Source organism: Arachis stenosperma, chromosome 9 (assembly GCF_014773155.1).
Source record: "Arachis stenosperma cultivar V10309 chromosome 9, arast.V10309.gnm1.PFL2, whole genome shotgun sequence".
Lineage (NCBI taxonomy): Eukaryota > Viridiplantae > Streptophyta > Magnoliopsida > Fabales > Fabaceae > Arachis > Arachis stenosperma.
This window is the reverse complement of record NC_080385.1, coordinates 26,186,876-26,210,082: the sequence shown is the minus strand read 5'-3', so window position 1 is coordinate 26,210,082 and position 23,207 is coordinate 26,186,876. Positions and strand designations below refer to the sequence as shown.

Genomic DNA, 23,207 nt, shown 5'->3' with positions numbered 1-23,207 from the left:
TATTAGTAGATGGAACTAAAATAAACTTGTACAGAGCCAAATAATGTATGTCACAATACAGGAACTCATTGCAATTCATTTCAGTCAAAAACCTTAAAATGTTTACAGCAAATGCCTTTACACATACAGCCACAAAAAAATTTCATTCTCTTTACATCACTGTTATCACCCAACTGTATGTCAATTTTTTCAATCCCTAAACAATTGACATTCCCTACAAACTAGGGGACAACAACAGAATGGCAAAAATAAACAAAATGCTAACCCCCTAAACCTCAATTAAGTCGATCACATAGCAGCAGCCCAGCCATTGTCCATCCAAGAATTCCAACACCAAGTGCTAATGCAAATTTCCTTTCAGCTTTCTGCAGTTCTTCTTTCAACGAGCTTGGTTTGTTCTTCAGTCTTTGAATTTGTGGATCTTGTCCTTCAGGCTCTGCCCAAGCAAAATAATCGCATCCATCTCCTATCTGTTCTCAACCAAACCAACACGAACACACCAAACACTTCAGATCCTCCAAACACTTACACCCAATGCTATTTTCAAACAAGAGACAGAAAAGATGAGACTCACCTGAAAGTTGACGCAGCCCCAGAATCTTCTTCCTGGGTTCTCCGCTGTAGATGACGTGCGCAATACCGGTCTCTCTCCACAGAAGCAAGTCCTCCTTCTCCCACGACTCTTGGTGCTGCTACGCGAACCTTGGGAGGACGACTGGGTAGCCATTCTCAGCAGACGAAGAACATCAACTTTGGGGATTAGGGTTTACTTATTGGACCGGATTGCATTTTGTTTTCTTTTTTTTTTCGTGCTTCCAATTCCAACTGTTAACTACAGCCAAACTGCCAACTTTACCACGTCGGACACGGCGTCAATAATTTAACATCCTCTTAACGGAAGGACTTGATTGATGTAAATCAAATCTTTTTAGTATTTAAATAGAACAGTTTAAACGTTGGGGATTAAAATAGAATTCACCCCAAACGTAGGGACCAAAATAATAGTTTACCCATATATATATTATACATGTATATATGAATGGCCGAAGACACAATCGGATTCAACGCAAATAATATATATTATATATATGTATATATAAATGGTTGAAAAAGGAGCAAGCAAGCTTAACGCAAACACAGGAGCAAGCAAGCTTAACGCAAACAATCAATAATATATATACGTATCAATTTATATATATATATATATATATATATATATATATATATATATATATATATATATATATATACATTGATGCACACACACAAACGCAAACAAGTTCATATATATGCGTGCAACGGTTTTACCACGTAAACAACATACATATATATATTGATTCGATAATAAAAAAATAAAAAACGAATATTTTCGATGATTAAATTATGGATGGCTCTGATACCACTTGTTGGAATAAATTAATTTCTATAACTCAGATCATTCATATTGAATCACCAAAATATTATAATGCGGAAGCGTACCTGAATTCATAAGAGTCAGAAATTGATGGAAGAATTTTGGATCTTGTGGTTCTTTCGATCTTCCTCAACCAAAGTCTTCTATATTTCTAGACGGCTGAACTGTAACTCTTTTGATGGGGAAAGAGCAACAAAGGCAGCTTTTGGTATATCGGGGACCAAAATCCTGTAGGTCTATTTATATTTGAGCATGACACCCATTAAACCCTTAAACCCAAATAAAATAGTATCTAAAGCCCAAAAGATAATATATCTAAAATCCAAAAGATAATTATATAAGGAACAAAAGATAATATCCGGTTTTATTCTCAATTAATTCCAAATCAAAAGTAATAATGACTTATTCAATTAGCATTTATAACAATAAATGAGATCATCATTATATAAGTAGTCATTTAATTTGAAATAGTATAATTTGTGATTATAATTAATATATGTATTGCTCACAAATAAATTAAGAAATCAAAATAGTTTCCTAACATGGATATTTTTATTTCATTAAAAAATATTTTCAAAGTATTTTTATCATTAACAAGTTTAGAGAATACTTTTAACTCCAACTTGATAATTTTAGAACATTTTTAGTCGAATAACAAATAAACACTTAAACTATTTTTTAAGAAATCTCATACATTTTGGCCTTTTAAAAAAAAATTTATTCTTCAACAGTCTTCGAAAAGTGATTTTGTCAAATATAGTAGCCTCTTTATTGTTTTGAAAATAGATAATTTGTTTTACAGTGATATTTTTTAGATTTAATTATCTTATAATAAATTTATTAAAAATTTATTTATTCATTATACATATTAAAAATTTGATTATGAGCAGCAAAAGTAAAGTAGAAAAAACTAAAATTTTATGTAAAATTAAACACGCAAAATATAAAATTATAACAAAATTTAAATCGTAAAATTACTAAATTTAATAAAAAATTTGTAAAATTAGTCAATTTATTTAAAATTGTAATATTAAAAATTTTAAAAATTAAATCAAAATTCTAACTACTATAAATATAAATAAGAGAAACCAATTTGTGTGAATAAAAGTTTGTTTAGAGCATTCCTCATCTTAACTTTCATTTTAATTATATTTTATGTCTCACAAAATATCACTTTAGTATTTATGAGATCTATCGTTTCGATAGTTTGTCTCAGTTCAATTTAAACTACATTTGTATTAAAAACCTAAACAAAAGAATTATATAAAATTTTTTTTGGTGACTTAAAGAATTATATAAAATGATAATTTTTTATTAGTTCTCTATTAAAATAATATTATCTTTATAACGAGACAAATTTTATTTTATTTATTAATTTTAATATAAATTTCAATTTAAAAATATTTTATTTTCTGTATTTTAAAAACATTCTATTAAAGTTGCTCTTATAAATTAAAATATCTATGAAATTTTTTGGGAATAATTTGGACAAAGTTAATCCTTAATCTTCTCTTTACACTAGTTATGCCACGTGTTATGATAGCTCCACAAAGCTCATGTCACGTGCATGTTTCCAAAATAGACTTGCACACACACTAGATTCCCCTTACCTTATCTCCCTGATACCGGTGGGCACTGCTATCCATCCCAACTCGGAAGCAGAGAGCAAAGAGCACTCTTGCCGTTACTCTCTCTTCACTTCCAACACCCAATAATAAATAATAAATAGAACGAAACTAACTTCACTAAATTCCCGTTCCTCCGCGGCAATAACAACAAATTCGAAGCTCAAATTTCGCCGAACAGAAGCATGGCAGCGTCGTCACTCTGTTCCTCTTTCACCACCAAAGCATGGAGCAACGCACAGAGTAGTAGTAGTAGTGGTTGCCGTCGTAACCACCACAAAACCGTAACCCTAGCGGGTTCCAATTTTCTTCGCGGAGACTTTCAGCTTCTACATACGACATCGTTTCCTGCATCCGGGAGCAGAGCGCGGCGTGGCAGGAGGCGCCGATCGGGTGCGGTGGCGTCCCTTGGAGGGTTGCTAGGCGGCATCTTCAAGGGCACTGATACGGGAGAGTCGACGAGGCAGCAATACGCTGCGACTGTTAATGTCATAAACGGTTTGGAACGCGAAATTTCTGCGCTGTCAGATTCGGAACTGAGGGACAGGACTTTTGCGCTCAGGGAACGCGCGCAGCAGGGCCAAACACTCGATTCTCTCTTGCCTGTTAGTCCAAAATTTGAAGACATTTCTTTCTTTCTTTGTTTCTTTTTTCGTCTTAAAATATGCATTTTTTCTTTTTAAATTGGAAATGGCTTTTGTGCACGCATAGTATCTAACAGCAAGAGTGTTTGTCTTGCTACTCACTACCTCAATAGTGTTGCACATTGTAGCAAGTATTGTTGTTGTTATACTTATGCATAATTTGTGATAAGAAACTGTAGCATACTTTGGACCGCACCTAGCGAGGAAATATTTTTGCTGCTGTTGTTGTTGATTTTTTTTCTTCTAAATTTCTTGATATTTAAATTTATTGTAAGCAATGATATGGATGAAGTCAGGTGTTTTATTATTCCAGGAGGCTTTTGCTGTTGTAAGAGAGGCTTCAAAAAGGGTTCTCGGTCTTCGTCCTTTTGATGTTCAACTGATAGGTGAAACTTTTTGTTGTGCTTTGTTTGAACTATTTTGGATTTTTCTGCACAGGTAGGATACTGGAGCTCTAGCTGAAAAGCTGTTAAATTGGCTTGGTTTTTGTAGGTGGAATGGTTCTTCATAAGGGAGAGATAGCAGAAATGAGGACTGGAGAAGGGAAGACATTGGTTGCAATTTTGCCAGCATATTTGAATGCTTTAACTGGAAAGGGCGTTCATGTTGTGACCGTTAATGATTATCTGGCTAGAAGAGATTGTGAGTGGGTTGGTCAAGTCCCTCGCTTTCTTGGGTTGAAGGTTGGCCTCATCCAGCGTATGTCTCATATTTTTATCCTTTGCTTTCCCCTTTATATCAGATTATGTTTCTGTATATTATCCTTTTTTGGTCAGTTGGAGCATTGGTTGTTTTGATGATTCTGTCTTGCTTCCTTGTTATCAACCTCTTTATCATTTCTAATTTTAAGCCATTTCATGATGTATTTTATATTGATTTCATTTTGGCTGCATTTTATGTTACTCAGCTCTTTATTTATTGAGCTTTTATATTTTTAATTTTTTTTAATGCACACCGCGCTTTAAATCTATGCCATTGTTGCTAGCTTACAACGAATTTCATTGGCAGAGAATATGACAAGTGAGCAAAGAAAGGAAAATTACTTATGTGACATAACATATGTCACCAACAGCGAGCTTGGTTTTGATTACTTAAGAGACAATCTTGCCACGGAAAGTAATTCTTCCTGTACTTATTACTTGCATTTACTATATGGTTTGCAAATAGTTGTTTTTATCCATTACATTACACTGAACTTCAAATCATGGGATCTGCAGAGTGTTGAGGAGCTTGTCGTAAGAGGTTTCAATTACTGTATCATTGATGAGGTTGATTCCATCCTTATTGACGAAGCTAGAACTCCACTCATTATATCAGGACCTGCAGAAAAACCTAGTGATCGATATTATAAGGCTGCAAAGATAGCAGCTGCCTTTGAACGAGACATACACTACACTGTAAGTCTTCTAAAATTAAACTATATTTGCTTTTTGAACTATAGCAAAGTATTACGTTATCATCATATACTTTTTCTGCCTTTCTCTCTGCCTCAGTGCTTAACTGACTAATTGTTAGATAGACACTGACAAGAAAATTTAGCATCTAAAGAGGAGTCTGTATTCTGCATTCTGTATAGGTTTCAGGAGTTAGGAACTATGTGCATTAACTAGGTTATATGGCATACTTAAGTTCAGCCAATCTTGTATAAAGTAGAGAGATTTATTTATCGCCTGACTGTCTACTTTTTGGGCCTATAATCCTATATTACCTATGCTAGAAAATTATAGAAGGGATTGCTTTGTCATTTACTAATATTTCCCCCTTTTGGTGGTGACATGTAAATGGAAAAGGGAAATTTTTAATGCAGAACCATAATAACGACAGTGTTGTATTTAGACCTAAAGGAAAAGTCTAGGGGCCAACAACTTTATTAAATTATGGCCAGCATGTAACTAGCAAAAGAAAAGTGAACCATTGGATGAAATCTCACACCATTAAAATCATCATTGATGGCTACTTGATGGCTACAAATCACAAAAGTTACTGACCCCCTAGCACTCCTCCTGACTAAATATAGCGTGGTAAAAAGTCAAGAAGGAAATAAGACTGTTATATGTGGTGTATAATGGGTGGACAGTGGACACAGTAAACAAGATAGGATGGGGAATAAATGTATTGACTTTAATGGGATTTTGTAGATGCCAATAAGCATGAAAATGCAACTAAAAAAGCATACATTAAGCTATTTCAGGAAAAAAGTCAGTCTGGAATTATTTCTTTTGGTAAATGATTCAACTTCAACCTTTAATTTGTATGCTGACAACTTCTCTTATGGCTTGAGTGGATGCTTAATTTATTAAAATAGAAGTGAATCTTCTAATCTTATCTTTACTAAAACTGTCACTGTAGGTGGACGAAAAACAGAAGACAGTTCTACTTTCTGAGCAAGGTTATGAAGATGCTGAAGAAATTTTAAACGTCAAAGATTTATACGATCCACGAGAACAGTGGGCTTCATATATCCTAAATGCAATAAAAGCGAAAGAACTATTTCTCCGAGATGTAAATTACATAACTCGTGGAAAAGAGGTCCTAATTGTCGATGAGTTCACTGGTCGAGTTATGCAGGTATTCAGACATTCTAACACTCTCTTATGACAGTACATTCTATAATTTGCCAGGGAAAGACAATAGGCATAGTAGCACCTATAACATTTTCTTAGTATTATTTGATTTATTGCACGTGGTAATTATTATCTCTTCGTTTTGAACTATTTGTTGTGATAACAATAGTTGTTATGAAAATTAACTAGTTTGAGACTGAGTTGAAGTTTTGACACACGTTTTATTTTAGTCTACATTATAAACCGATCCACCATACCTTTCTAAAATACAAATTATTAATGGAGCTTCCTCCCTTTTGAGTTTTGATACATTTTATATTTTACCATATCTTCAAATTAATTGGTAATGCCATAATGGAGCTTCCTCCTTCTTAATATGTCGTACTTGCTTGTGAATATAATGCCAAGAGCTTGGTATTTATATTACATTCTGATAGTTGAAGTGTACAAGGAATCATCCTCTTTATAGAGGAACGAGGAATTACAAAAATAGAAATAACTAGAAAATAGGGAAAAAGAAAAAAATACTAGCCTAAAATAAAAGAAATCTAATCATAAAATTCCTAAAATTAAGCTAAACCAAAAAAGGAAAAGATTTATAACTAATTCTATTTACATAAAAGATTCATGAAAGGAATTAGGAATCTGATTTTGATTTGATCTAGTCAACACTCCTCTTCAAGCTGGCTTAAAGATATCCTTCATTGACAGCTTACTTATTATGCTATCAAAGGTCTTCTTGGGTAATCCTTTAGTTAGAACATCTGTTAATTGTTCCGTGCTTGGAATATATGAGATGCAAATCTGTCCTCTCTCAATCTTTTCCCTGATAAAATGCTTGTCAACTTCAACATGTTTAGTTCTATCGTGCAGAATTGGATTATGAGAAATAGAAATTGCAGATCTGTTGTCACAATATAACCTCATTGTTGGAGAAATGGGAACTTTTAGTTCTTGTAGGATTTTCTCTACCCACAGTGCTTCAAATATTCCATGAGCCACTGCTCTAAACTAAGCTTCTGCACTACTTCGTGCCACAACACTCTGTATTTTGCTCTTCCAACTAATCAGGTTTCCTCCAACAAAAGTACAATACCTAGATGTTGACCACCTATCCATGACATTTCCAGCCTAATTCGCATCTGTATAGGCTTTTACTTGAAGATGTCTATGCTTTTTGTAGAGTAACCCTTTCCCAGGCGACCTCTTTAAGTACCTTAGGATTCTAAAGACAGCATCCATGTGTTCTCGACCAGGTGAAGGCATAAACTGGCTTACCATGCTCACAGCAAAGGCTATATCCGGGCGTGTATGGGATAAATAGATTAGCCTTCCTACCAACCGTTGATATCTCCTTTTGTCTATTACATTTTTTGGTTCAGCTGGCTTCAATTTTAAGTTAGGCTCTATAGGTGTTTTAGCAGCTTTACAACTAAGTAATCCCGTCTCTTTTAAAAGATCTAGGATGTACTTTCGTTGGTTCATAAAAATGCCTTTCTTAGACCTTGCAAATTCAATTCCAAGAAAGTATTTTAATGAACCAAGTTCTTTGATTTCAAATGCTTTGGCAAGCTTTCCCTTCAAGTCTTTTAGCTCCAAGATATCATCACCTGTCAGAATAATGTCATCCACATATACAATTAAGATGGTAGTTTTATTAGCTGCTAAATGTTTATAGAAAAGTGTATGGTCAGCTTGACTGAGCATAACCAATTCCCTTCACCACCATTCCAAGTCGTTCAAACCAAGCTCTTGGGGATTGTTTAAATCCATAGAGAGATTTCTTAGTTTGCACACTTTATTCCTCTCTAGTTCAGTCTCAAATCCAGGTGGAAGTTTCATGAACAGCTCTTCCTCTAGCTCCCCATTCAGGAAAGCATTCTTTACATCCAATTGATGTAAAGGCCAATTGTAATTCGCAGCAAGAGATAAGAGAATTTGTACAGAGTTGACTTTAGCAACTGGAGCAAAAGTCTCTCGATAGTCTACTCCATAGATTTGTGTAAATCCCCTAGCTACTAACCTAGCTTTATACCTCTCTATGCTTCCAGCAGCATTGCACTTGATGGTGAAAACCCTCCTGTAGCCAACCAATTTTGTATTCTGTGGCAAATCTACAATCTCCCAAGTTTTTTATTTTTTTTAGTGCATGTCACTCTTCCATCACTGCTAATTATCATCTAGTGCTTCCTCTATGTTCCTAAGTTCAAACAGATTTGTAATTTTAGAAGTAAAAGCTCGATGTTTTTGAGAGATTTTGGTAAGAGACATAATTCGAAATAGGAGGTGTTGGTTTTGAGTACCTTTTTGGTGTAGGTTCTGGTTTCTTTCCTAGGGGCTATTGACAAGTTATTATTAGAAGTGACAATTTTAGATTTACCTAGAAGTTCCTAAAGTACTACAGTGGGGTCGGCTTCCGGGTTTTCAGATTGGGTTGGTACAGATATGATGGGTTGGTCTCTAGTCTTCTTATTTCCGAACATAACATCAAAGCTCCTTTTCTGATTCTGGTATTTCTTTTCTTGTTTGGGTTCCAGCTAATTCTGGCCCAATTTCAGAATTGGTTTCCACATCGTTTTTTGCAATTGTTTCAGAATTTACTTGATCAGTAAAAGTTGTCCTCAATATGTAAGATAGGAGAGGGTAAAGGTTCATGCAAAAAATTTTTTCACTTAGACTCTTCTCCTGAAGAGAATTTTTCTGAAAAAAGGTTTCATGTTCCAAAAAAGTAACATCCATGCTTATATGAAATTTCTGTGTGTGGATTGAAACATTTATAACCCTTTTAACTTGGGGAATAGCCAATAAAAATGCTTTTTTTTTTTCTTTGGATCAAGTTTACTTTGATATGAAGGTGTATGCAAAATCACAGTGCGACCAAATTCTTTTAAAGGTAAGTCAAAATGCAATTTACATGCTAAAAAATTCTTTTTGAAAATATCCAACGGTGTGCAGTAATTTAACACGTGTAGGCATTCGATTTATGAGATAGGCTATTGCTAGGACAGCATCTCCCTATAAATACTTTGGAACATTACCCTCAAACATAATGGCACGTGCTACTTCAAGATGTTTATTCTTTCTTTCAGCAATGCCATTTTGTTGGGGTGTATTGGGGCATGCAGATTGATGTTGAATACCTTTCTTTTGAAGAAATTCACCAAGATTTTTATTAAAGTATTTAGTGTCATTATCACTTCTTAATATTGAAATTTGTGTCAAATTGTGTTTCTTCCATTGTTGAAAAATATTGAAAAATTTTAGAAACCTCAAATTTTTCATGCATGAGATAGATCCAACATAATCGTGTGTGATTGAGTTGTTATTTTCGATGGACCCCATACATCATTATGAATCAAGTGGAAAGGTTTAGATACATGATAAGGTTGAGAATAATCAGAAACTTTATGGCTCTTTGAACGAATACAATTTTCACATTTAAGTAAGGAAGAATCAATATTATTAAACAAACTTAAAAACAAATGTTTGAGATATGGGAAACTAGGGTATCCTAGTCTATTGTGCCAGAGCATTATTTGGTCCTTTATAGGTATAGAACTTATACCACTAAATTTTATACTCTGAAATATCCTCAAAATGATAGAGTCCATCCATCATCTTAGCACTGCCAATCATCTTCCTCGATGTCCATTCCTGAAAAATACCATGAGTATCAAAGAATGTCACAGCACAATTGGAATACTTGTAGATTTTACTAATAGAGAGAAGATTACAAGAAAGCTTTGGTACATGTAGAACATTTCTTAGGTTAATGTTTTTGGACAATTTAATTGTACCTTTTCCAGCAATAGATGAAAAACTACCATCAGCAACTCTAATTTTCTCATTTTCAAAGTAAGGAAAATACAACAACAACAAAGCCTTGTCTCACTAGGTAGGGTTGGCTACATGAATCAAACGTTGCCATTGTGCTCTGTCATGTATCATGTCTACAGAGAGACTGTTTACATATAGATCTCGTTTGACCACCTCATGGATGGTCTTCTTAGGTCTTCCTCTGTCTTTCGCCCTTTGTCCATCTTCCATCTCATCCACCCTACTGACTGGGTGTTCTATCGGTCTTTTTCTCACATGTCCAAATCACCTGAGATACGATTCAACCGTCTTTTCCACAATGGGTGCTATTCCAACTCTCTCCCTTATATATTCGTTCCTTATTTTATCCAATCGTGTATGACCACTCATCCATCTCAACATTTTCATCTCTGCCACACTCAGCTTATATTCGTGCTCCCTTTTGGTCGTCCAACACTCCGTACCATAAAGCATAGCCGGTCTTATAGCGGTGCGATAGAATTTACCTTTAAGTTTTAAAGGCACTTTTTTGTCGCATATAAAACCAAATGCACTCCGCCATTTTCAAAGCAAGGAGAATAAGTTTTAAATAAAGGAGAGAGACTGGTCATATGGTCAGATGCACCTGAATCGACAATCCATGGTGCATTCAAGTTTGAGGTGAAGTTAAGGGACATAGGAATACTAAAATTACCTGTTTGAGCCAAAGAACCACTTAGAGTACTAGACACAAAACTGAAATTCAACAGCCTTATAAGCTGCTCAACCTGTTCCTTACTCAATGATGATTTTTCACCCTCATGAGCAGTTGGGGTAGAACGTATTTTGAGACCAGGTTTGCCGCCTTTAAGATGTGCTGGTTTTCCATGAATCTTCCAGCAGGTTTTTCGGATGTGACGAGGTTTATTGTAGTGGTCACACCAAAGATTGGAGGGTGCTTCTGATTTGATGAATTTTTAAGTGTAGCAGGTGTCACTAAGAGTGCATTAGACTCTAAAGAAGTCTGTTCAGTCTTGCCTTTTCCCATCATCACAGGTCTACGAGTTTACTCTCTTCTAACTTCAGTAAATACTTCTCCAATTGAGGGTAGGATTGCTCTTCCAATAATTCTGCCACGAACTTCATCTAGTTCCACATTGAGGCCTGCAAGAAATTGGAATATCCTCCCTTCTTCCATTGTTTGTTGGTGGTGTTTAGCATCAGTGGCTGAATTCCACTTGTAGTTATTGAAGTGGTCAAGATCCTGCCACTGTGTCACACCCGCTCCAATGTGTGAAAATATTTGATGTCACTCCCTTGTTGAATTTCTGTCGCTTTTAGAGTAAGTTCATAAATCTAAGATTTATTCCCAACATCAAAATACATTTCCTTGACACTATCCCACAATTCTTTATAGTTACTACTGATATCTTCCTCCATTGAGTTCACCAGCCATGTCATCACCATGGAATTTTGGTATCCCACACATTATATTGTGGGTCAGTGATATTAGGCTGGCTTCATTCACCGGTGAGATATCTAATCTTCCATCTTTCACGGATGTACATCTGAACCGATTGAGACCACCTAAAGATAGTTTGACCCATTGAGTCGAAATGTGGTGATTTGAACTGAATGGGAGTCACCACTAACTAGTACCCATTGCTCAGATTTTAAATTTGATGGAGTAAGAGTGGTGTTCTCCTTCTGTTCAAGATTAATGACCGAGGAACTGTAAGCCATAGTTATAAATTAGAGGCACAGTGTGGAGATTCTGCTCTGATACCAAGTTGAAGTGTTTGAATATAATGTTATTTCAAATGTACAGGGAATCATCCTCTTTATTGAGGAATTACAGAAATAGAAATAACTAGAAAATGGGAAAAAAGGAAAAAATACTTGTCTAAAATAAAAGAAAGATTTCAAATCATAAAATCTCTAAAATTAAGCTAAACCAAAAAAGGAAAAGATTTATAACTAATTCTATTTACATAAAAGATTTATGAAAGGAATTAGGAATCTGATTTTGATTTGATCTAGTCAACATGATTGTTATATGTTCTCTCTTGCTAATAGCAAATCAAATGTACTATTTCAATGGACGTCACTATTTAAACAAAGAACGAAACTAATATGAAGACACAATATCTTATCTTCAAAATTTTTAGTAGTAAATTTTGTTGACATCTCAAGCATTAAGTAATTTTTATTTACATTTTGTTCTTCTGTAAATTCAATTTTTCTTTATTGATAGGGGAGAAGGTGGAGTGATGGACTTCACCAAGCAGTTGAAGCAAAGGAAGGGCTACCAATTCAAAATGAAACAGTTACACTGGCTTCCATTAGTTATCAGAATTTCTTTCTGCAGGTTGGAAATGTTTCATTTTCAGAAATCAGGAATTCATTTACCTAAGAAACTACCTTGATGCTTTTTAATCTGTGTTTTTGCAGTTTCCTAAGCTTTGTGGTATGACTGGTACAGCAGCAACAGAAAGCACAGAATTTGAGAGCATTTACAAGCTTAAAGTTACAATCGTTCCAACAAATAAACCTATGATAAGAAAGGTTTAAATCTTGCTTGTCAATCATAGACCACTATCATGGCTTTTGCAATGTGAAACATGGAGTATTGGCTTTTACTTATTAGAGTTTCGCAAGATGAAGTAGTTGTCAAGATACTGTTTTTTATATATTAAAATACCATAAAATATTTTTGCCTTTCCTAAGACTTGAATTCAAGACCATTGGATAAGAAACCAATGTACTTACTATCTTGACCAATCCCACATTTATTATTACTACACACATTGAATATGATGCTTTTGTTTGAATATTGTGTTTTGATATCTTTGGTGAGTGTTAGGTGTGCGTTGCTATTCTAGATTAGTTCCCATTTACTAGTTTTTCTGGTTTCGGGGAAAGCGAGGAGGCTCTTTGTTACAATGTGCTATATAAGCCGTTGTTTGGAGTATTTAATTGGTGTCTAACTTCTGCACTGTCGTTGATAGATTTTTCAGACAAACAACTTTTGCAGGATGGGTGTACTGTAGATTTTTGTCTCTATTTGGTGTAAAGCCCATGATATATTTAGAGGCATTTCCCTTAAATGCTTAGAGATCGGAAAGTTATGCTTCAATGGTAGTATTTTATTTTGTTTGTTTTTGCTTCTATAAGGTGTATATCTTGTCCTCTCGTCTTTAATCATCATTCCCTTCATTAGTAATTCAAAAGTTATGCTTCATTGATAGTATTTTTTGTTTGCTTGCTTTTTGCTTATTTAAGGAGTATCTTGTCCTCTCAACTGTAGTATGCTTGTTTTCCCCTTTTGTAGGGAGTATCACTTACCCTCCCATGTACTGCCATTCTTCTCTTCATAATATATTTCTTGACAAAAAACTTGAAGAGTTTTATCATGTCTAATGAGCCTTTATTTTCTTCTCAGGATGAATCTGATGTAGTTTTTAGGGCAACTAGTGGGAAATGGCGAGCAGTTGTAGTGGAAATCTCTAGAATGCATAAAACTGGTCGTCCAGTACTTGTTGGCACCACCAGTGTGGAGCAGAGCGATTCTTTGTCAGAGCAATTGAAAGAAGCTGGAATTCCACATGAGGTAAAGTCTTTTTCGTTTTAATGGGGATGTTGGAAGATGTGAGCGCACATTATTTTCTTAATCTTACCTGTGTTGAATGTCTTTAATGGAGAAGGGTAGTGTATTCTTTGCCCGATCGGATGCCGCTATTAATAATTGTTCTTCTAGTTGAAAGAGTAGAGTTATACATAATGATAGAAACTGTTCTTTTTAATCCGATAGTTTTTTGGATATAATATAATGAACCCTGTCCCTGTATTGTTTAAGGTTCTTAATGCAAAACCAGAAAATGTTGAGAGGGAAGCAGAGATTGTAGCTCAGAGTGGTCGGCTTGGGGCCGTGACAATTGCTACCAACATGGCTGGTCGTGGGACAGATATAATTCTTGGCGGTAATGCTGAATTTATGGCAAGATTAAAGCTTCGTGAGATACTGATGCCTAGGTATTTTCTATTTCTAAATGAAAGAAGAATTAGTTTAGTGGAATGGCTTAGGGTCTTTAGGTGGAAGGTTGTATGTTGATTACTTGTCCTATGCAATTTTATGCCAGTTGATGAAAAGTTCGTAGAATGATCCAGAAGAGCAACACTTGTGCAAAATACTTTTTTTTTATCAATGCTTCATGCAAAACTATTTCATTTGATGTATGTTCTAGGATGATTTAAACTTTCTCAAGGTACAATCTCAATGACAAAGACAATTAAAATTATATAAAATGGTCTATGTAGATGTTCTTACCATTATAGGAATAGGAATAATAACTATAAAGACCTTAAATTTGTCTTCCCTGTGGCCTACCAACCATTAACTCTCTTGGCATCTCTTGGTTTCTCCCAAGTTAGATCCATTAGACTCATAAACTTTGCGGAATTTTGTATTTACATTGCATTGATACAACCAACAAGCAAGTTAGAAAGAATCAACGTATCATGCATTAGAACTGAAAGTTCCTCTTCAAACAACTGGAGGTCCTTGCAAGCATGCATTTCATTCTTTTTCGTAATATATGATTGCAGAGTTGTCAAGCCAGATGATGGAGTCTATGTATCAATAAAGAAACCTCTTCCCAAAAAGACTTGGAAGGTAGGTGCTGTCCTTGTTATGACTAAATTGAATTGTAATATAGGAGTGACATGCAAGGAAAAAGATCTTCTAATGAGGAAAATTGTAAAGTGACAAAGTAAGGGGTTAATTACTATTGAATTTGTAATTTCTATCGTGTGACCCCACTCCCTTGACTCAAGGGTGATTAGGCTCTCACTTTCTCACTTTACCAACTTCTTCACTTTAGAGGAGCTTGATCTAAATGCAAACATACCCTGCAACTTCGAATGAATTGCATTAACACCCACTTTTCCAGTTATTGGCCATTTGATACTCAAACTCTTAAAATTTATTGCAGTTAACTTTCCAGTCAATATTTTGTTAACTTTCATATGTTAGGCATGTGCATTTTAATTCTTTTGTATGTTATAACTGAAAATAACATGTTCTTGAATAATCAAATAAAAGATGTACTAAAACTCATCGTCAATAGGAAATCACAACCCTAGTACAAATGAAAGAAATTGGACTGAAATGTGATTGAGATTATTGTCAACACTTCCATCTGTTAGTGCCCCAAAAGAGTAATCATCACTGAGAATCTTTAGGCAAATCAAATGCAACTGCAGTTAGGCAATTTCATTTCTGGTGGAATTTAATCAGAACTTTAAGGTTAGCTTATTAAATCTATCTATGACCGAAACAGCCAGCTCAGCTTAGGTTTATAACCTACTGCAGTGTGCCACTCTCTGTCTCTCCATGTGCAGTGAAATCAAATGAGGGGAACCTAGAGAAAAGTTGTTACTAACAAATCAAACAAAGCAATTGCTGATGAAGTTTGAATGATGAAGGCGAAATATATACGGTGGGGAAAGAGATCCAATTTTTGGTCAGCTCTATTCCCAAATTTGTAAAAGGATCAGTTAATTTATTTTCAAATTAGAAAGTTTTTATTCGAAATATTTTAGTTGAGGATTTATATGAATATATAAATAAAATGTTAAAGTTCCACATGCATATTCACCAATTACAGTTAAATATATTGGATGAAAATTGTAACTTTTAAAGTTGAGTATTTAATACCTACTTTCATTAGTTGAGAGGGTGAAGGTTCAAAAACACTCGAAGTTAAAAGGGTTTGTTTGAATTTTATTTTTCTTATATTTTATCCAGCAATAACTGGTCTGAAACCCATGAACATATCAATATCCAGGTGAATGAAAAGTTGTTTCCATGTCAACTATCAACTAAAAATACTGAGTTGGCTGAGAAGGCGGTGCAGTTAGCAGTTAAAACGTGGGGACAGAGATCACTAACTGAGCTTGAAGCAGAGGAGCGCCTATCCTATTCATGTGAGAAGGTGACACGATGATGATGATCATGCTTTTATCGAATTAACACTATAATTGAGAATGCGTTATTAATGAATTTTCCGAAAAGAATATCTTAAGTGGTGTTTTCTTCTTTCTTGATATCACTTGAGCAAAGTTTTAATCTTGTGTCATTAAATCATGTATGTTTATGTAGGGGCCTGCTCAAGATGAAGTCATTGCTGAGCTGAGAAATGCATTTCTGGAAATTGTTAAGGAATATAAAGTCTTTACTGAGGAGGAGAGGAAGAAGGTTAATGTTTTACACTTGACTACCTCTATACTAAATCTATTGCCCTTAGCAAAGTTTTAATAATAATTGTGACTTTAGGTTGTGGCAGCTGGTGGACTGCATGTAGTTGGCACAGAGCGTCATGAGTCCCGGAGAATTGATAATCAGGTTTGCATTCTTTCCCTTTCTTGGGAATAGCTTCTGGCATTACACAGCCAAATGCCTTTTATAATTCTCAGCTATCATAGCCCCTATTCACAACTCCTTTCATGGATATATTGTTGAATAAGTAGTTATACTTGAAACTTCAATTTCTATTTGTTAAGTTGCGTGGTCGAAGTGGCAGACAAGGAGATCCAGGAGGCTCACGCTTTTTCTTAAGTCTTGAAGATAACATTTTTCGTATATTTGGTGGAGACCGAATTCAGGTAATCTATTTGATGTGCAGCTGCTGTGCAGGGTCATTGATCACCAGAAATATTATTAGTAACAGTGTGAATGTGTAGGGTCTCATGCGAGCTTTCAGAGTTGAGGACCTACCTATTGAGTCAAAGATGTTGACTAAAGCATTAGATGAAGCCCAAAGGAAAGTGGAGAACTACTTCTTTGACATTCGGAAACAGTTGTTTGAGTATGATGAAGTGCTCAACAGCCAAAGAGATCGTGTTTATACAGAGAGAAGACGAGCACTTGAATCTGAGAATCTTCAGTCTCTTCTTATTGAATATGCTGAATTGACAATGGATGATATTATAGAGGTAAGTTTTAATTAATAACAATTTCATTTATATTGTGACCTCTTGCCTTCTTGGGCAATATGATGATGAATTGAATTTTGAATTAGGCAAATATTGGTTCTGATACTCCAAGAGACAGCTGGGATCTTGAAAGCTTAATTGCAAAAATTCAGCAGTAAGTGAAATAATCTGATCCTCTTGCTTGATGCGGTGTTTGGTTAAGTCATGAGCTGGAATTTAATCTTGTTCATATAGCGCATTCATGAAATATCTTTGTTTTTTACTAGTATGTTTCTAGAAGCTGGTACTGCCAAAAGCAACTTACCTGTCATTTGTTTCATTCTGCCTGGTATATTATGATCGTATAGTGCTCAATTGAATTGCACTGGATTAGCAATTGCAGGGTAATTGTACTATGACTACCTAGCTTAATGATGCAACATCTTTTCAAGGTTATGGAGCATATCATTCAGTGTGTTGATGCATATAAAGGATTAAATTTTCGCAAGTGCATGCAAAACTTAGAAGATCCCTTTTACTTGTGGTGGGAGGAGGAAAGAGGAGGGGGGAGAGAGAGAGAGAGAAAAGGGGGGAGAGAGAGAAAGGGGGGGGGGGGGGGACATCATGGGTTATCTTTGATATGTTTCATAACCTGTGCATGACTTTGTGTAGTCCAGATCTATTCATTTTGCTGACAATAGACATTTGGATGATCCTCTCTCTCTCTCTCAGGTATTGCTACTTTCTGAGTGATCTAACCCCTGATTTGCTGAGGAACAATTGCTCAGATTATGAAGAGCTGAAAAATTATCTCCGTCTCCGTGGTCGTGAAGCATATTTGCAGAAAAGGGTCAGCTACTTAACATTAAATCTTCCTGACTAGTCCAAAGATGTCTATCATCATACATAGGATTGAATTTGAAAAGTTGGCATTTCTTTAGCGGATGAGACATAATTCTTTTTTTATTTTTTCATTTTGCATCTCATTATTACAAATGTTGCCGTAGGATATTGTGGAGCAACAAGAACCCGGTTTGATGAAAGAAGCTGAGAGATTCTTGATTCTGAGCAATATTGATCGCTTGTGGAAAGAACATCTTCAAGCACTAAAATTTGTTCAGCAAGCTGTAGGCTTGCGAGGGTATGCACAGAGGGATCCACTTATTGAATATAAGCTTGAAGGATATAACCTTTTCTTGGAGATGATGGCACAGATTAGAAGAAATGTTATCTATTCCATATATCAGGTTTGCATCAGACCTCCATCATATACATTCTTTGTTTTAGTTGCAGCATTTGAAATATACATGACTTAAACCGTTATTTATATTATTGCATTTGGCAGTTCCAACCCGTGCGGGTAAAACAAGATCAGGACAAAAAGGGGAATCAGAAATCAGAGAAACCAAATGCACGGAAAGCTAATACCAATGCCGATCCAGTTGGTAGTGTTGAACCTTCAACATCAAGTGCTAGCGCATAATTCCAGCACGCCACAAAGTTATATAACTAAAGATCTGGCGCTGATTTGCTTGCATGTAAAGTTTAATGTACAATAGACCATGACTGTAAATGACAAAAATGTAACATGTATCTAGTCTAGATATAAAGAACTACATTAGAATACAAGTTCAAGAATGGGTTATAAACTTATAGCCATTCATTTAGATGGCTGGGGCATGTCACTCTTCTCAATTTGTTCGCCAAATGTAGCAGTGAAATCTGGCCTGTCTTTTCCATGTTTAAATTCATTGCCTTTTAAAGTATATCTTCATAAATTTTATTGATGGAGTTCCCTTTTTCCTGAAATCGTTGAAAGATCAATAAGTGAATCAAGCCTCAAAATATGGAATCTATTGCGAGAAACTATGTGAACATAAGTACAAAACTCTGGAATCTATTGCGAGAAAAAGACCTCACCTTAATTCCAATAGCAATGGCAGTTTTCAATTTAACAAGTTCACCTAATCTCAAAGAACCACCTTTGTTATCTTTAACAAAGATTAAGGGCACCCCTCTTGATGAAGCCAAACCTGGCAGATGCTTAGTCAACCAATTTGGCTTAGTATCGGAAGCTACAAGGACAGCCTGCATAAGTAACCAAGAATGTAAATAATGTCAATTCAGGGAAACAAAACAAAACTACTGAAGTACTTAACCACACCCTCAAGGAGCCAGGAGGTACACAATACAAACCACAGCATTCATTCATGCTAAACATTATGTATTACAATTATCTCGTTCGATATTCTATTTTATTTAAAATAAGAACTAATCGAATTGGCATATGGAAAACAAGGTTGCCACTTCCATATGTGCATTAGTCACTAAGTGGTTATCATCATTAATAAATGATTAACATATTTTGGTTTTTTGGGTGCTTCTGCTAATCAAGTGAAGGTTGTGGATGATGCTTTTGAGATTTATTTTGCAAAACAGCAGGACTTAGAATTCAATTGCAGAAGTCTAGAGCATGTGCTCTGCTGTCGTTTCCAGGCACAGAAAAAGATTGTTTATATCTATCTCTTCAATTCTCTTTGCAACAGACCATCTTGGATTCCCTTCATTAACCAGGAGGCCTAATAAAAGTAATTTTTCTTTCATTGTTGACAAAATTAAAGATTAATCATTTGGAAAGGCAAATTACTTAACAAGACTGGAAAATTGAATCTTGCTAAATATCTTGTATCATCTCTTCCAATTTATGTCATGCCTTCCTATTCACTCGGTGCCTAGATCAATTTGTGATGAGGTTGATAAAGCTACCAAGTCTTTTTGTGGAGTAAATCTAACATAGAGAAAGGGTGACATCATGTCAAACCAATCATCAATTGGGATACAGCTCCTATGGGTTTTGCTTCAACTTTCGTTTCCTAAAAGAAAAAGTTAACCATTCATATGATCTACGTAGCAGAATACAGAAACTCAACCTGAAGTTTAACCGAAGGTGATTTATGAGTGCTGCAGATTAAAGGGGGAAGTTGAGCAGACTTTCCCAGCTCAGTGCATGGTCTCATTCGTTCAAGGACCCGGGTTACGTCATTAACCCCAATAGAAAACTGTTGCTGCAAGGAACCATAGGTATGTAAGCTTCATGCTAAATTTGTCATACATTTTAAGGTCCCATTAACAAATTTAAAGACAAACCTTTAGCCATATCTTTTCTGGCAAAGAATTTCCATCCGTGCGTCTCGCTAATTTGATCCCCCTGCTCATTGGAGTAACCACATGTCAGAATAGCTGAGAGAATATATGTACTATTTATTGATTAGTTCCGCGATAAGCAGGAAGCAATTCAGTACTTCACACATTATAACATTAAATCATCGGTGGTTTTATAACCTTGGCTTCACTAAACAGTATTGTCGAGAAAATCATGCTGGAAGAAAGCTTTGCTATTTAAATACAAAGTACAAAGACTAAATAGACGAATAAAGCGGTAAGGATAAAACCACATAGCACCTGTACCAGTTTTGTATGTGTTTTTGTGAGTGACTTTGTACTGATTGCTTTCTTACCGTTAAACATTCTCCTTAATCCACAGAACACAAAGATGGACAGAAATTTGAAATCAAAGCACAGGTGAGAAGGCACTAGAAAATCGATGAATTCTACCTCTTAGTTGATTGCAGCAGACTGGCAAGCTGCTCTCCTTCATAGCAGCTGCAGATTGCAACAAAGATTAAATTACAGTTTAGTCCAAGAAAATGTTGATGCATAAGGACACTTAACAATAATAGAATTATGAGTTAAAATATACTAGCTATAATTTTTTTACAACTTACAGGCTGAACATATACAATAGGAAAATGATACTTATATAATATAATATAATATACCAAGAAAAAGGAGTGCTGCATACATATTTTCGGTACTGGCTTTACTGGGCATTTTCTACTCTCAGAAATTTCAGACTCAAATTGAGTGCCTTCAGTAACAGGAAACTATATTCAGAGAAGGAAACTAACAACAAAGAAAAATTAATCAATTCACAAAACGTGTAAATAGCTAAAAGAATTTTCATAGCTCTCCAATAACACACCAATGCGGGTAAATTCCTCAATAATATTAACGAAATAAACACGAAGAGAAGAAGCAAAACAGGGGGAAAGATCTGAAAATATAAATATCTTAATTAAAACTGTACAAATACGCTGGAAAGAAAATAAAGAAAGAAGCAAGAGTGCAAGGTTGTAAACTCGTAGTTTCTACCTCAGATTCAGAAAGCTGGTGTAGAAGGAAAGTAAATATACTCGTATTTTCATAAGTCTCAAATAAACCAATTAACACATAAATGATGTTGAATCATAACAAGTCTAACTCAAAAGCCACCCAGTCACAAGTCACAAGTTCATAAGACAGAAACAGCCATGACTACATGAGCAGCGCAGAGAAAGAAAGAGCTTCGAACAGATTCATTCATTCAAAACAGATTCAATCCACCGAAGACTAGGCTGAGATGGAGGAGCCTACCTGAACTACGCGACAACAGCAATCCGCCGAAGCCAAGGTTGAGAGAGCAGCGACAATATGAACAACAGAGATAGTGAGGCACAAAGCACTGGGCAGAGTAATATTTATATAATTTTCCTTAATTAATAACATTAATTGTAATATACAGTTTGTTTGTGTTTCATTATTTTGATAAAAAAAATTTTTTTAATAAAAAATATTTTTTTTTTTAGTGTATTTGATAAATTTTTAATAGTAAAAATAAAAATATTAAAAAAAATAAAAAAAATATTTTTTTAAAAAACTGTAAATTATATTTTTTAAAAAAATCTTTTTTGTTAAAAACATATTTTTTATTAATAAATAAAAAATATTTTTATATAATTATATTCAAACATAATTGATAAATAAATTTTTTTTTACATAAAATATTTAAATATAAAATTATTTTAATTTTTTTATAAAATCTTTTAATTTTTAAAAAAATAACTCAAAAAAAAGATTTTTTAAAAAAAAACTCACCAAAGAAGCCCATATAATTTTATTTTTGTCACATGAATGGGATAATTCTCAATTTTAGGTCGGGTATTATATAAACATGGTGAAATATATGGTAAAGATGTTGTTTTAAAGATGTACCTACGTGGCAAAATCCAAACCACACATTCTAAAACTACACTTTTCACTTAAAACCGTAACTCTTCACAAAGAAAAGCGTCACCTAATGGAAAAAAGTAAATTAGAAGATTTAAGAGAAGAAATAATTAAATTATCAAAATTAATAGATCAAAAATTAATGATTTTAACCAATGTTAATTGTAATGACACTGAATTCTTAAAATCAATACAAAATGATTTCTCTCAAAATCTTTATTTTACTATAAGTTTTATTGAAGGACTTCAAAAACCTGAAAAAACTTATTTTTCACATGGAATTTTTAAAAAATGCTACCATGGAAATGATTCCCCACATCTTTATCATACTTTTAACCCACAATTAAATTCTATAGTAGATATGCTTGAAGAAATATTAGTGTCCATAAAATTTCAAAGAATTAAGGAAAAAGAGAATCCCAAAGAAGAAAAATTTCAAAATATAATCAACATAACAGACTTAAAAATAAAACCACCATTGAAATTATGAATATTGAAGAAAAATTAGAAGAAGTTACAATGCTTTTTAAACAATTAAAAATGGCTCAAGACAATAATATTATGGAACATGGTTTTCTGTAAAACCCGGTTAATTAACGGCTAATTAACCCATAAATGAGAATTTATTCTAGAAAGCCTAAAATGTGATTTTTATGGCTAAATGTGATAGAGGAGATTGAGACGAGAATTTCGGTACCAATTTTATAGAATTCGGACCAAGATTGGACCGAACGGGCCAAACCGGGCCAACCGGACTCAAAGTGGGCCCTTGGCCCAACATAACTTAACCAAAACCCTAGTTTTCAGTACTCTCTCTTCTCATTTGTTACACATTCACGCTGAAATGGTGGAGAGGAAGGGAAGAACATTCTCTCAACTTCTCTCTCTCACTTGATCTTCAAACCACCATAACTTTTGATCTAGAGCTCCGATTGCCGCTCCGTTTGCGGCCACGCGTTCACCGCGGAGAGCTCTACAAAATCCATATAATCAATCTTGAGATAAGCCACGTGTTGCTGTTCGAAATCTCAGCCCTTATTTTCGAGTTTCATGGGTGAAATGTTGAGATTTTGGGTTCTTTGATGTT

General features: G+C 34.6%; 3 protein-coding genes across 5 annotated transcripts; 1 reads left to right on the top strand and 2 right to left on the bottom strand.

The window, feature by feature from the left end:
• Positions 1 to 275: 275 nt before the first annotated feature.
• On the bottom strand, positions 276 to 727 carry LOC130949281 (uncharacterized). Its single transcript, XM_057878047.1, has 2 exons — positions 575 to 727; positions 276 to 470 (listed from the first exon to the last, which is right to left on the bottom strand). Exons 1-2 carry the CDS (start codon positions 725 to 727, stop codon positions 276 to 278), a joined length of 348 nt encoding a protein of 115 aa, XP_057734030.1.
• A 2,300-nt stretch (positions 728 to 3,027) lies between these two features.
• On the top strand, positions 3,028 to 18,761 carry LOC130948259 (protein translocase subunit SecA, chloroplastic). The gene is made up of 20 exons (XM_057876966.1): positions 3,028 to 3,644; positions 3,997 to 4,069; positions 4,176 to 4,382; positions 4,692 to 4,795; positions 4,901 to 5,080; positions 6,033 to 6,251; positions 12,297 to 12,410; positions 12,494 to 12,607; positions 13,485 to 13,652; positions 13,899 to 14,074; positions 14,648 to 14,714; positions 15,889 to 16,035; positions 16,203 to 16,298; positions 16,377 to 16,445; positions 16,604 to 16,705; positions 16,784 to 17,035; positions 17,122 to 17,189; positions 17,747 to 17,864; positions 18,022 to 18,261; positions 18,360 to 18,761. Exons 1-20 carry the CDS (start codon positions 3,225 to 3,227, stop codon positions 18,495 to 18,497), a joined length of 3,072 nt encoding a protein of 1,023 aa, XP_057732949.1. The 5' UTR covers positions 3,028 to 3,224; the 3' UTR covers positions 18,498 to 18,761.
• Positions 18,323 to 21,567, bottom strand: LOC130948260 (uncharacterized). Of its 3 annotated transcripts, none has more exons than XM_057876967.1 (7): positions 21,488 to 21,567; positions 20,877 to 20,942; positions 20,630 to 20,677; positions 20,162 to 20,222; positions 19,945 to 20,079; positions 18,935 to 19,102; positions 18,323 to 18,817 (listed from the first exon to the last, which is right to left on the bottom strand). In XM_057876967.1, exons 2-7 carry the CDS (start codon positions 20,903 to 20,905, stop codon positions 18,773 to 18,775), a joined length of 486 nt encoding a protein of 161 aa, XP_057732950.1. In that variant the 5' UTR covers positions 20,906 to 20,942; positions 21,488 to 21,567; the 3' UTR covers positions 18,323 to 18,772. The 3 variants fall into 3 exon arrangements, with proteins under 3 accessions (XP_057732950.1, XP_057732951.1, XP_057732952.1); XM_057876968.1 differs by having other exon boundaries at positions 20,877 to 20,977; positions 21,488 to 21,550; XM_057876969.1 differs by lacking the exon at positions 21,488 to 21,567 and adding an exon at positions 21,227 to 21,465 and having other exon boundaries at positions 20,877 to 20,977.
• Positions 21,568 to 23,207: the final 1,640 nt, after the last annotated feature.